Genomic DNA, 13,188 nt, shown 5'->3' on the forward strand with positions numbered 1-13,188 from the left:
GCCACCTGGCTGGGTTCCTGTCAGCAGGCTCGCTGGGCCCGAGATACTTACGGGCAATCCCAGAGGACCTCGGTCTCCTTTTTCTCCCTGGACACCCTTCTCTCCTTTTGCTCCATCCAGGCCTGCTTCTCCCTGAAGGAAATGGAGATGGGGGAGGTCACAGAAGGGCGTGTCTCAGACAAGTCATTCTTGCATTCTGAGGTCCTGGAGGTGGGAGTGGGTGTGGGGCAGTAGAGGAGGGAGGAGGTGGGGGTGCCTGGCTGGGGGTGGCAGGCTGGGCACTCCCAGGATCCCTGACTTAGCCTGTCTCTGCCCAGCTAGAGTCCCCTGTATCCCTGTAGAAACTGGGAGGTCCCCCAAAAGAGATGGTGGAGGGGACACAAACCCACATGGCTTTGGCACGGGTGACGCTTTGCATGGCAGGGAAACTTGGACCCTTCAGAGGCTGGCTGGCAGATGCCTGAAATCACCACTGGAGCCCCGAGGCTCCCACACTCATTGGGAGAAAGCTGCCCAATGGTCCCCTGAAAAACCCTGAGGGCAGGAGGCAAGGGCTGTTGTCATGCCAGCAGCTCCAGCTCCTCTTCTCTGTTTGAAATGCTTTCAGGGGGAGAGTGGGAGGGCCCCAGGCCAGGTGCAGTGGGCTGGGGTCCCAGGAGGGGTCCCCCACCATGCTGCTATTCGTCTCCTCCCCCACCTGTACTCTGGGGGAGTGGAGGGTCTGGGGCAGGTTACATGGGAAAAGGCTTTTATCATTTGTCAAGAGTCGAACCTGTCATTCCATAGGGTCGATTGATGGGTGGGAGACTTAAATCTGAAGCCTGCCCGATGTCAGTGGTGGATGCACAAAGGGCCACAGGACTTCATTCTGTCCTGATTGTACCCCACATACCCCGGTGTCACATGGTTCCACCCAGGAAGGGGTCGGCTGGGCTGCCCCGCCTGAAGCACTTGCCCTTTCTTCCACCCTCACTGATGAAGTCCTCCCCCCTGTCCCCCGCCACCACCACCCCGCCTCACCCGTACCTGCCCATGACCTCCTCTTACCTTTGGTCCGGGAATGCCTTGGGGCCCCTGCATTTGGAATGAAAACAAGGTGCCTCAGAATTGCATTTCTGGTTAAAAACTCTTGTCCACAATTTGGACCACAAAAGTGCAGGGGCTTAGGGCGCAGAGCCTGGCCTGGGGCCCTGCCCAGGGGAGGCGAAGAGGAATGCTAAGTGGGGGTTGTGCTGGGGGCTCCCTGGGGTGGGGCCTGAGCCCGACTTCCCCTGCCAGGGACTGAAAGAGAATCTCTCAGTGCCCCCATGGACCACCCAGAGTCTCGGAAAGGAAGACCCAGAGGACTCGCAGCAGCAGTTGACTAAATGGATGTAGGCGAAGGGCTCAGAGCAGTGTCTGGCACACAGTGACTTAAGTTACAATGAATGTTGGCTACTGGCATTATCACTGCTACTACTTTCACCCGTGGCCACGGGTGACAGGGTGCTGTAGGAACATGAACCCCCCAGGGGCAAGGGCTAGCACCTGTGGGGTTAGGGTGCTTGGGGGCCCTCTAAGTGCAATGCCAAGGGGGCTTTTTAAAGGCCTTGTCTTATCATCCATAACCATAGAAAAGCCCATCCAGTGGGACTGGTTTTAAATGGGTCGCTTTCTATTTTAATCCTGGTCTTCTTGCTGGTTGGTGAGCGGGAGGAAGGGAGGAGAGGAGCAGATGTCTGATGGCAAAGATCAGGGCTTGGTGACAGAGCCACTCCTGCAGGGCAGTGGGACTGTACCCCAGGCCTGCGTGCCAGTCAACTGCTCCTGAGAAGCCAGGTGATGCCCAAGCTCCACAGTGTCACCGAACTGGTGCCCGTTTAACGTGGGAGGGAAAAGGCGTGTGGATGAGAAAACACCCCCCTGGGAGGAGGAGGTGACAGTGACCTAGTGCTGAGGCTGAGCCCAGTGACTCCCATGGGAAGGGGACATGAGGGACCCAGTCACAGTAAACGGAAACACCGATGAGCCCCCAAGCTTACCGGAGGTCCGGGCGGCCCCTCTGGCCCTGGCGGCCCAGGAACCTAGAAGTCAGAGGGGGACGGTTAGCCCACCCCTGTGAGGCTCTCAGCAGTCCTGCCCACTGACCTGGCCTGGGGCTGGCTGGGGACTGCACGGCTGGGGACTGCACCGCCAGACAGAACTGCCCAGCGCCCAGTCTCCCAAAAGAAGGCTTAGAACCTGTCACAAACTAATAGCAACTCATTAGCCTCTACAGTGTTGCAAAAACAAAACTGACCAACCAACCAAACAAATAAAACTATTGCTGGCAAATGACCTGGAAACATCTATCCTCCCAGACTTAAAACAAAAACCAAAACAGTACAGAAAACCTGTTCATTGTTCATGCATGGCAACAAAGGCCTGGAATGGAATGAGCATTTCCCCTCCAGGAGGGTCCTGAGGTCTCAGTTTGCCCCAGGCCCTGCCACTCCCTATTGTCTTTAACCCGGACCTTTGTGCTTGTTTGTTGCCTGCCCCGCCATTGGAGGCATTTGAATTTGAGACCTTTGGCTTCGAAGAGCAAAGTTTGGTCATCTGAAGTGGGGAGAGGCTGAGACATCACTGAAGAATATTCCTCAATTGCCCCCACGTTTGTAACAGAGCCTGCTGGGCCCCATTTCCCTGGAGGGCAGGTTGGAGTAGGAGATTCGGATCGGACAGGGAAGACGGGGAACCTGGGGCAGTCTTCCTCTCTCTGGAGGGTGGTGTGCATCGCGGGTTCTGTCTCTGATGGAGATGGACACTCATGTGTCCACAGCAGCCTCCCTAGAGGTGGGGAGGGGACCTGCCTGTTCCTCTCTGGACTAGTCACTCCACTTCCGCTTTGGGGCTGCTCTCACCTTCCCCGGGATGGGGTCCCTTGGTGTGACCTGGGTGGGGACCCTGTGCTCAGCCGCCACAGGGCGAGCCCCTGCACTGGGCAGACGGAGACCCCGAACATCCCTTGAACCTGTGGACTTTTTGGCTCCATAACACACAGTCTCCTTGCAGGGAATGCCGTCTTTGGGAACTCAAAAAAAAAATGGCTGCTCGTTTTTCTTGTTATAAATAATTCATGCACCCTGATGGTGGCAGTGCTGATACGAATCTACCCACGTGTTAAAGTTCACAGATGCATATACACGTTCCCTCAAAAGTCGACTTCTACTATATGATAATGAAAACAAAAAAATTTATAGTAATACAGGCCCATTAAAGTATTTTATAAATTAAAAAGAATTGAAAGGAGGAAAAGGAACGAATATCTGAGTGCTGCTAATACTTCCACTGTACTTCCGCTGCTTTATTTCCTTCCACTCTTTTGATGCATAAAAGATATTTGAGTATACGTGCATCTTATGATGTTATGTAGATAATTTGATTCTCTGCTCTTTTTCATTTAACACGAAACCCATTTTTCCATTTTTTTTGTATGTTGCTCATAAGCTTCCTTTTAATGTCAATGTGCTATTGATTGAGTACAAGGAAAATGAGTTACTACTTAGCCAGGGCTGGAGCAGCGCTTGGCACAAGGAACATTCTTCAACATGCGGACTATTGTTACCACCAGTATTATTACCATAAGTTATTCAATCATTTCCTTCTTGTTAGAAATGTAGGCTGTTTCCAATTGTTACTTTAAATACATCTGGAAGGAACATTTTTGGGTACAGCGCTCTTCCCGAATTTCGGAGCGTTTCCTTAGGAGGCTATCCATCTCCAAATCAGTAACATACATGTTGTATAATCAGGTCTGTTTCCCTAAATGCAGACAGGACTTGGTGACATTGAAGTCAACAGGAGCTGGGGGACTTCTTCGGGGACCGAGAAGACTTGGTGGTCTCTCCCTGAGCTCTGCGGTGGCGTCTGGGTGGCCCAGGCCTTCCCACCAAACCCCTTCATCCTCACGTTTCCTTGACCTCTTGCTTTCTGGACTCTTTCTCTTGAACCTGCATGTTCGCCAATTCCCGCCCATTGTATGTGAACACGGCTTCTCTGCCGACTACCTCTTCCTGCACGGTTCTCTCCTCTTGCCTTCACCACCATGCCTCTCAGAGAATAATGCCTCTCTCTCTGGGAAGCCCGCTTCTGGAGCTTCCAGGCAAACTCCTACGGAGTCTTCAAGGCTCTGCTCAGATGACCCATTTTTGGGGGTGCTCACCTGAGTCCCCGAGCTGCTGCCACGCTCACACCCGCTGCGGGGACTGTCTGCCGCGCAGAGATGGCTCTGTTCCCTGTCTCATCTCCTGGCTCAGCCCCAGCAGGGAAATGCCCCTGAGGGACTCAGTCCATGCAGAGACTGAGGGCTCCATGGCCGACCCACTGGGGTGCTCAGCGAACGTCCTTGCGCACTCCCTGAATCAGGCAGTTGTGGGTTTCATTCTAGATGCGGAAATTCTGTGCACACTGGAGAGGCTGTGGTGTGCTGCGGTCCCTGTCATTACCCCCGTGACACGGAAGGCAGAGCAGGCGCCACCTACCTCTACTCCTGGATCACCCTTTTCCCCAGGCTCTCCTTTCTCTCCCTGTGGGCACAAAACACCACGGCGTGGATGCCAGCACGCAGGGGGCCTGGGGCAGACACACCCTCAAATCTGTGACAAACCAGACCGGCAAGACGCCAGGCCTGGGTGTTGGCAAGGAACACCTCCGAGGCTACAGGGGTGGTCAGCCTGAGGGACAAAGGTGGGGCGGGGGGCCTGTGATCACTGCCTGTGAGAATCTGGGTTTCCAGCATGTGGGAGGACAGGCTGTTGTTCTGTATGGGTCCCACAGGACGCAGGCACTAGGGCGGACCAACAGGATATGGCATATGGCGAAGTTGATGGAATGTCACCCTGTGATTCTGTGACAAGATTATGTTACAAATTATAACGTACTTATACAACAGTATACAAACACATGTTAAAATTGTTACAAATATGTCACACACACACACACACACACACACACACATACACACAGAACTCTGTCTTGCTAGCAAACAAGGAGAGACTCCTGTTGGCCTTGGCCTTGGAGAAGCAAGCTGCTACAGTGTGAACTGCCTGCTCTGGGGAAGGCTGTGTGGCCCAGAACTGCAGGCAGCCTGTTGGAGCTGAGGGCTCAGGCCCGCCATAGGAAGGAACTGAATTGCGCCAACAGCGGCGAACTTGGAAGAGGGGCCCAGCTCTGGAGGAGAATGCGGCTGGCCGACACCCTGGCTATAGCCTTGTGTGGCCCTGGCAGGGGCCCAGCAGAGATGTGCCTGGACTCCTGACCCACAGAAGCTGCGATAGCCTCAGTGTGTGTTGTTTGAAGCTGCTAAACTTGTGGTGGTTTCTCAGGCAGCTACAGAAATGAGTAAGGCTCCAGAGGTGGGTGGGGGCGGGCAGAGGGGGGATGTTGACGAGGGAGCAGGCACACCACACCCAGGAGCACTCCCTCCAGCTTGGGACTGCCCCATGAGGAAGGGGACAGGCCAGGAGGCGGTGAGCTACCTCCTGTCCTAGCTGAGCCAGGCAGCCACAACCAGTCACAACCAGTCACAGGTGGGACTCGTTGACCTCTGAGGTTCTCCTCACTCATAAGAGGAGAATTCTGAGTCTAAGCTCCAAACACCTTTTAACTATGTTGGCGCCTGAAGTTGGAGGCCACCATGCTGTGCGCCGAGGGAGCTGGGACCCTTGTCCACACTCAACTGCCCCTCAGATGGTGTCTGCTCATGAAGAGGGCACCCCTGCCTGCCACTGCCTGTGGACGGCCTGCACACCCAGCCCTCTCGCCTTACTGTAAATCCCGGGAGCCCGATGGGGCCAGGCAATCCTGTCGCTCCGGGTCTCCCTTGGCCACCTGGTTCTCCTTTCTCCCCAGTTGGGCCATCTAGACCCTAAGGACCGACAAAGATCTCTGTTAGTCAAGCGCAAGGTCGCCATGCTGAGCATCTGTGACCAGAAGTGGCATGCACACACGGCTCCCTTCCTCCAAGGGCAGGTGTCTAGGATGGTGACCGTTCACAGATGAAAACCGCCGATGCTCTGAGAAGGCTCCCAAGTCAAGGCAGTGGCCTCACTGGAGCGGGCTAAGACCCTTTTTTTGTACAAGCAAGCTCTGCTGGGTAGAGGGCTTCTGCATGCTCTCCCAAGAGGCGGTTTTACACCTGTGACTCTATGTCTTTCCCAACAGCCTAGCATGGCATCCCGGGAAAGCATTATGATCCCCGTTCGAGAGACAAGGGAACTGAGGCTCTGCCAGCTTCAGTGACTTCCATGAGGACACACACAGGAGATGACAGAACAGGACCTAGGTCTCTTGAGGTGGGACACAGGCCTTTATAAAGTAAGTGGCTTAAGGGGAAACCAGGCGAAGCCCCTACCCCAACCCCTGGCTCCGGGGCGGCAGCCCGGGGCCGCGGGGCCAGAGTCATGCTGGGGGTGGCGCATGCAGATGGGCGAGGTCGGGGCCACCCGGTCCTGGCACTCACCGGTGGGCCGGTCTGCCCCGTCTCCCCTTTCTCCCCCTTCTCTCCTGGGCTCCCCGGGTGTCCATCATCTCCCTTTATTCCTGCAGGCCCTGGCTTTCCTGGGGGGCCTTGGGGACCGGGAGGGCCCACGTCTCCTGGTTTGCCTCGAGGTCCCTTTAGAAAAGATCAACAATGCTCATTAGACACACGAGTGGAGGAAACAGGAGAGGGAACACGAAAGAGTGGGTGGCCTGGAGGCCTTGGCTCCTCGGCGTTCGGCTGGACTGGGCAGAGAGCCTGTCCAGCTCCTGGGGGGGAGCCAAGGGGGCCTCAGGCGCCAGCCCCAGCCCAGCCCAGCGTGGGTCTCCTGGCTTCTCCGAGGCCAGCAGTGTGGGGCTCGGCGGGGCTTCTGCCGCAGGGGCCTCCCTCCTGTCCTCTTCTCCCTCCCCCACAAGGCCCACACTCGGGCTTCTTCTAGAGCCTCTGCCCCATCACCCCCCAGGGCAAGGACCATCTTCCGAGGTTTGTCTGGGAGTGTCTGTCCTTACCTTTTCTCCATCGTGTCCTGGAGGGCCTGGCAGTCCAATCTCCCCCTGCAGCCAGAATAACTAGAGGTTACTCCAGAGCAGAGAAGAATGACACCTGTCATTCACGCAGCACGTCCCATGTGCCTTGAGTCCTTGGGAGGCAGGGACTTGCACTGAGGACTTGTGATATGAGAAAAATCACAGGGGTTGGGGGCAGAGTATAAAAGGGATTGTGGGGGGCGGTGAGATTGGAGTTGGGCTCAAGGGCCACGTAACCTGTTGGTGGTTTGGGGTCGCCACTGGGGGTGTGGCTGGGGCAGGGTCTGGTGGGGCAGAATCGCCACATCAGAAGGGCTTGTGGGCTATAGGTGCCCAGGACAGGCAGCCAGGGAAGAGTGGCAGAGCCGAGGGCGGGAGGAGCTAAGACAGCAAGATGGGGGTGGTGCCTCGTGCACTGAATTAGACGCTAAAGTGAGGCGGTAGCTCTGGGAAGACGAGAGTCACGGGATGAGGGGTGGATGTGGGGGCTGTGCACACAGACAGACACATGTCTTCCTGCTGCAGGGTCTGCATCCCAGTTGTCAAGACAAGTGTTACCTTCTGGCCTGGAGTCCCCGGAGCTCCGGGAGGGCCGATTTGTCCAGGAGGACCAGGGGGCCCCTAGGGAAGGAAAGAAAGACTCAAGGAAGGACTTACTGATTGAGGAGTGGCCTGTCTCCAGAGGGGTATGTACAGGGGCTGGTTTATAGAGATCAGTCATTTTCGAAAATTTCATCAGTGGGGGGAACTCTTTCTTTGCAAAGGAAATAACATGGGGACCCGTCGGCATGAAGCAGATAAGCACTGAGTGTGTCTGGGTTACAGGGGCTGGTGGGGACCCCAGAGCCACACCCAACGGCCTCTCCCCGCTCTTGCCTCTCGGGCACCGTGGGGTCTCCTGGGATCTAGGAAGACAGACAAATCTGACCTTCCTGGCAGTGACTGCAAACTGTCCCCAGGGAACAACCCAATTGTCCACCAACAGGTGGAGGTCTGACACATCTGTACAATGAATGGAGTGCTGCTCAGCAGTGGAAGAGCAGCAAGGGCGGCACCTGCCCCTCCACGGGCGGAACCCAGACACACTGTGCGGAGCGAAGAAGCCAGATGCGGACACTGTGTCCCGTGTGATTCTACCTGTGGGAAATGCTAGGGAAGGCCTGTCTAATCCACGGCGACAGGAAGCAGATCAGTGGTGGCTCAGGGCTGGGGGTGGGTGGGGGACGGATCCTCAGGCCCAAGAGGGCACTCTCTCGAGTGACCGGGGTGGTGGGCCCGTTTACAGATACATTTGTCAAAACTCAGCCAACTCTACGTCTAACACGGGTACATTTAATTGCATGTACATTATACCTCGAGGCTGATTTTAAAAGAAAAAAAAAGTGTTTCCAGGAAAATTTTGCTTCCAAAAGCTACTTTAAATGGTGTATTTTAATGTTTCCAAATTAAGCCAATGGATTCCGGAATCATGGGGTTAATTAACACCAGTTTCCGGATTGGGGCATCCTATGATCGGTGCTTGATCCTGGGTTTGCATCATCCCTAGGTGTGTTCTGTGGCGTGTGGCCGCTGAAAACACTCAGTGGAACAAAACGCCAGCAGCTCGAGGACCTGGCAATCTCCCCTCTCCTCTCCGCCTGGTGGTAGCGCGTTAAGCACAAGCCTCCATGGAAGGCTGGCCCTGAGGCACGTGCGCAAAACCCGGGCTTGGAATTCCCTGGTTTTCCAGTTGTAGGCAATGAAATGGACTTAAATGCAAAGGGTCGCTAGTGATTTTTTAGGATTAGGCACTTTATCAGCTGAAGGTTGAAAAAAGGGAGAAACATAAAAACTCCCTCCTCTGTCCCCCTGTGTCCTTGACAGAGCTGTGAGGAGAGCTCAGCATCTACCCTGTGACTAGTGTGCACCGCTGAATCAGCGAAGAGCCACTCTGGTGGAGGGCCCTGACCACAGTGGGCGCGGCTCTGAGACCCCCCTGCGCAGACCCAGATCCCCTGCCCCAGCGCTGCCACATCAGCCCTAACCCAGAATCCCCAGTGGCTGCCTGCTTGAGGCAAGCCCTCCAGTCCTCGCTTCCAGGCTGCCCTCCCCTGGCCCCAGCCTGCTGCCCAGCCAAAGTGAGTGAAGAGGGAGACTTACGATCAAGGTCAGCGTCTGGATCTCCTAAAAAACCAACACCGTGCAATCAGGTGAGGAGCGAGTCAAGAGCCATCTGTTGGGCCCCCTCGGCCCAGTTGGAGCATGGGGGCTGGGCCCTCCAGGGACTGGGCTCCGTGCCTCCCGGCCCCACAGCACCCCCACCTCTCCCAGAGGCGTATAATCCCTGGGCGGGGAGTGCCCCACATCTCACGGAATGCTGCTCCAAGGTGGCCCTACAATGGACTCACAGGAGCCCTTACATGGCCTGCGACCTTTCTTTCACTTTGCCGAAGAGGGAGGAAGCAACGTTCCTTATTCTTTCTAGTCGCTGCCTGGGGCCCTCCCGTGCTGCTCCCATTGCCCAGTACCTAGAGTTCAAGGTTCTGATGCACCGCCCTTTAAACCAACGGATGCAGCATAGTAAAATATGGAATCACTCAAAAAATAATTAAATGGGTGATTGTTGGCATTAAACAAGGATTGTACACCTCGTAAATGGATCCACACAGTGAGAAAGTTTTCAGCCTGGGTCAGTTTTGCCTCCAGCAGATATCTGGCAATGTCTGGAGACGCATTCTGATTGTCACAACTGGAGGGGGGTGCCTCTGGCATCTGGTGGGGGGGGCCAGGCATACCTCTGGACGTCCCTCCACAGCCCCACGGCAAAGATGACCAGCCCGAACATCAACAGAGCCAAGGCTGGGAAAATGCGTCCAAGGGTGGGTACCATATGAACTTGAAATACGGTAAAATTGATGCAAAGGGGAGATGCGTTCCGGGAAGACAGATGCCAACATGAGAGTGGGGAGCGTGTCCACAGAAGAAACGAGGCCCCCAAGCCTCGGATGGGCCGACACCCTGCAGGGTGCTCAGTGACCGTTCTCAGTTCCTCGGGCCAGGGTCATGGGCCAGAGGGGCCCAGATGGACAGGCAGGCTACCTGAATGCCAAGCAAGGGGGCCGTTTGCCTGGAGGCTGCACAGTGGGAGGCCAAAGGGGAGAAAACAGGGGAGCGACTGTCCGGGAAGCCCCGAGCCGTGGCCTGGGCTCAGGGGCGTTACTCCAGGGCTTGCAGCGCTCCCTTCTCTAGTCCTCGATGCGGAGCCCGGGGGCCTGTGAGCACTCGGGCCAGCCCGCACTCACCTGGAGGGCCTCGTTGATACTGGCATTGCAATCCACCATCTCTCCTTTCCCCGGTTCCCCCTTGGAGCCCTACAAGACAAACGAGGTCTCAACCCAGGGCCTGAGCCTGCAGGGACCTGCTGCCTATCAAACTGGAATGCAGTTGACACTGGCTGTGTCCGGCTACACACAGGAGGATCCAGAGCAGCTACAGGGGGCACCTACTGGGGGACTCCAAACACTCTCAGAGGGTGCTCAGGAGCTGGACTCCGGGAGAACGCTGAACTAGACCAACCTGGAGAAGGCCAAGTCCACTCATGGCTGCGATGCCAGACCTCCTGTCAGGGGCTAGGAGGCCCCTGCTCTTGCCCTCTCTCCCCCTCAACACCCCAGAGACAAGCCACTTCCCTCTGTGACCCCAGGGAGGTGAGACGTTGAGCTGTGCCTCTGGGCGAGAGGCGCACCTACCTGGGGGCCAGCTGGTCCCTGTTCTCCAGGTGCTCCAGGGTCCCCCTATTACATGACAAAATTGGAGTGAAATGGGGGCACAGCTGGCATGAGAGAACCCGATGTCCCCAGGTGGGCCATGCGTTAGTGGCCACGGAGGGGCTGGAGGCTCCTTGAGCTCAGGCCACGAGGATGCAGAGGCCCCCCCTCGTTCACTACGGGCAGGCTCCGCTCCGTCAGGGGGCACCTGCCCATCTGCTCTCTCCCTCCAGCTCCCCGCAGCTTTGCACTGAAGGATATTCTCTCCGTCCTGCGTTAGTTGTTAGTGACTCCACCCGTGTCCATCTGGCCACCTCTCCCCAGTCCCCTAATCAGCTGCCTCCTTGGGAGCGGAGACCAGGACCTGTGATTCTCTTCATCTCCGTTCTACTCGGGTAGCAAGGGCTCAGAAATTGTTGCCAATTGCCTGGGTCAATATTACCCACACGGTTCTTTTAGGAGCCCTTCCGTTTGTGAAAGACCCAAACTACTGGGCAGAACATGGGAAGGGCTGGGGACTGAGAGGCACTGGGAACCCCAGGCTCCCTGAGCGGGTGAAGTGAGGGGGTTTCTTCCGGTGGGACACAGGACAGACGACGGGGCATAGATGGAGCAGAGGTATAACTGCAGTTCAGTTCTGCAATGATGTTAACATTGGCGACAATTTTAAGACTAAGATAGAAAGTACAAATAAAGGAGAAAGTGAACCCTTCAAGGTAACTCTACTCCTGAGGACACTGCAGCTGGCCAGCTCATGGCGCATCTAGCCACTGCCACCTCCAGGCCACCTGCCGCTGCCTCCCCACCCGCAGCGCTGCGGTCAGTGTGCACCTGTGAGGCGCACAGCAGTACCCCCGGCCCTTCCACAGCACGCAGCTGGGGACGGGGGAGCAAGAGTCCGTCTCTCCCAGTGGCTTCAAAGCTAACAGAGCAGAGGATCTGGGTCACCCTGAAGCCCAAGAGCGCTGTCCCTGGGCCAGCCTTTGCATGACGGTTGTCTCAGTGGACAGGCAGCAGGCAGGAGTCATGGCCGGTCAGCCTTGTGCCCCAGAGGTCCAGCCGCTGGGATGGCCAGACTCCTAATCTCTGAGCTGGGGCTTGCACTTCCGAGCTGACCCTCATCCTACAGCTTTCAGGGCTGGGGGCCTCTGTACCTTGTCTCCCTGCTGTCCAGGGGGGCCGGCCCGGCCATCGACACCAGCTTCTCCCTGGGGAGGGAGAGGGATGGGATGAGGGTGCGTGGGGCAGCTGGGGTAGTTGTTCAGGGGGCAAGAGATGGTCTTGGTGTTAATGTTCTCGGTATTAAGGGTCTAGACCTCCATCTCCTATCTGGTCCTACCCATGCTTGGGCCCAGCCTCGGTCTCCCCTCCCCCAGCAGCCCTTTTATCTATTCCCTTCCTTCTCTGAGTTCTGCTCCACACCCACCTCCCCTCCCCCAGTCAGGCCCTCCTCAGTTCTGTTAGCACGCACAAGCCCAGTTCTGTCCTGGCCCCAACCTTGGGCTGCCGGCAGCCCATGGCGGGTCATCTCGGAGCTGAGACCCTTGTGAGGCACAATGGCCCTGCCTGGGTGTGTGGTTGGGGGGCTCTGTGTGTGTGTGTGTGTGTGTGTGTGTGTGTGTGGTGTGGGTGTGTGGTGTGGGTCCAGGGGAGGTAAGAGGAGGCCCATCCCAAATCTGTCACTCATTAAACATTTGCCTGGTCTTGGAAAGGGGAAGTGATTTTGGGAGCAGTCTTCTAGCTTCCCTTTCTCTTGTCCCAGGGTGCAGGGACAGCAGTGATCAGGTTTCTCCAACCCCAAGTCAAGACCCCAAGTGCGCCAGGCATGCATGCCCTGTGAGGTCAGCGGGACGGACTCCAACACTGGGGATGTCCGGGAGCCTGGGGGCAGCACCACCTTTGGCAAGGTTGGTGCTTGTGCCGGGGGCTCTGCGCCTGCCACAGTCAGAGAGGCGCAGGCACGGGTATGGGGGAGGGAAGCCATTTCCCCTCGCCTGTCTGCGGGGTTCCCCGTGGCTCCCTGCACTGTACTCCTGTGAGCTGTGGGCTTGTCTGTCCTGCTAGACTGTGGGCCAGCTGAGGGCAGTTCTCTGCTGCCCCTCAGCCTGTGCAGGGCCCCCCACAGCATGCCCTCGACAACTGTCAAAGCGAGTAGGAACCGCTAATCATGAGGGCGATTAATCTTTTCCTTCTAAGTTAAGAAAGAGACCCCCTCATTTTCCTGTGCTGCTGAAATAAAGTAAACATCACAGGGAGCGTCTGCTTTGGGAAACCCAAATCTCACCACTGCAGTTCCCACAGAGAGCAAGGGTAGTGTGGGCAGCCCCATCTGCAGCTGTCCCCACTGCCACCCCTGCTCCCCAAAGTCTGCCAGTGCCCGGCGGGCCCAGCAGCTCACTGACCTGAGAGCCATTCA

At 56.7% G+C, this 13,188-nt stretch overlaps 1 protein-coding gene across 1 annotated transcript in view; it reads right to left on the minus strand.

Annotated features, from left to right (window-relative positions):
* COL13A1 (collagen type XIII alpha 1 chain) overlaps positions 1 to 13,188 on the minus strand; it is a 146,721-nt gene that overhangs the window by 18,800 nt on the left and 114,733 nt on the right. Inside the window, exons 23-32 of the mRNA XM_036026860.1 lie at positions 11,927 to 11,980; positions 10,755 to 10,799; positions 10,308 to 10,376; positions 9,166 to 9,189; positions 7,585 to 7,647; positions 7,009 to 7,053; positions 6,482 to 6,634; positions 2,022 to 2,063; positions 1,048 to 1,074; positions 52 to 132 (exon numbers count right to left, since the gene is read on the minus strand). Of these exons, the coding sequence (XP_035882753.1) occupies positions 52 to 132; positions 1,048 to 1,074; positions 2,022 to 2,063; positions 6,482 to 6,634; positions 7,009 to 7,053; positions 7,585 to 7,647; positions 9,166 to 9,189; positions 10,308 to 10,376; positions 10,755 to 10,799; positions 11,927 to 11,980 (603 nt within the window). The remainder of the gene's footprint in view (positions 1 to 51; positions 133 to 1,047; positions 1,075 to 2,021; positions 2,064 to 6,481; positions 6,635 to 7,008; positions 7,054 to 7,584; positions 7,648 to 9,165; positions 9,190 to 10,307; positions 10,377 to 10,754; positions 10,800 to 11,926; positions 11,981 to 13,188) is intronic.

The sequence above is a fragment of the Phyllostomus discolor genome, chromosome 5, assembly GCF_004126475.2.
Source record: "Phyllostomus discolor isolate MPI-MPIP mPhyDis1 chromosome 5, mPhyDis1.pri.v3, whole genome shotgun sequence".
Classification (NCBI taxonomy): Eukaryota; Metazoa; Chordata; class Mammalia; order Chiroptera; family Phyllostomidae; genus Phyllostomus; species Phyllostomus discolor.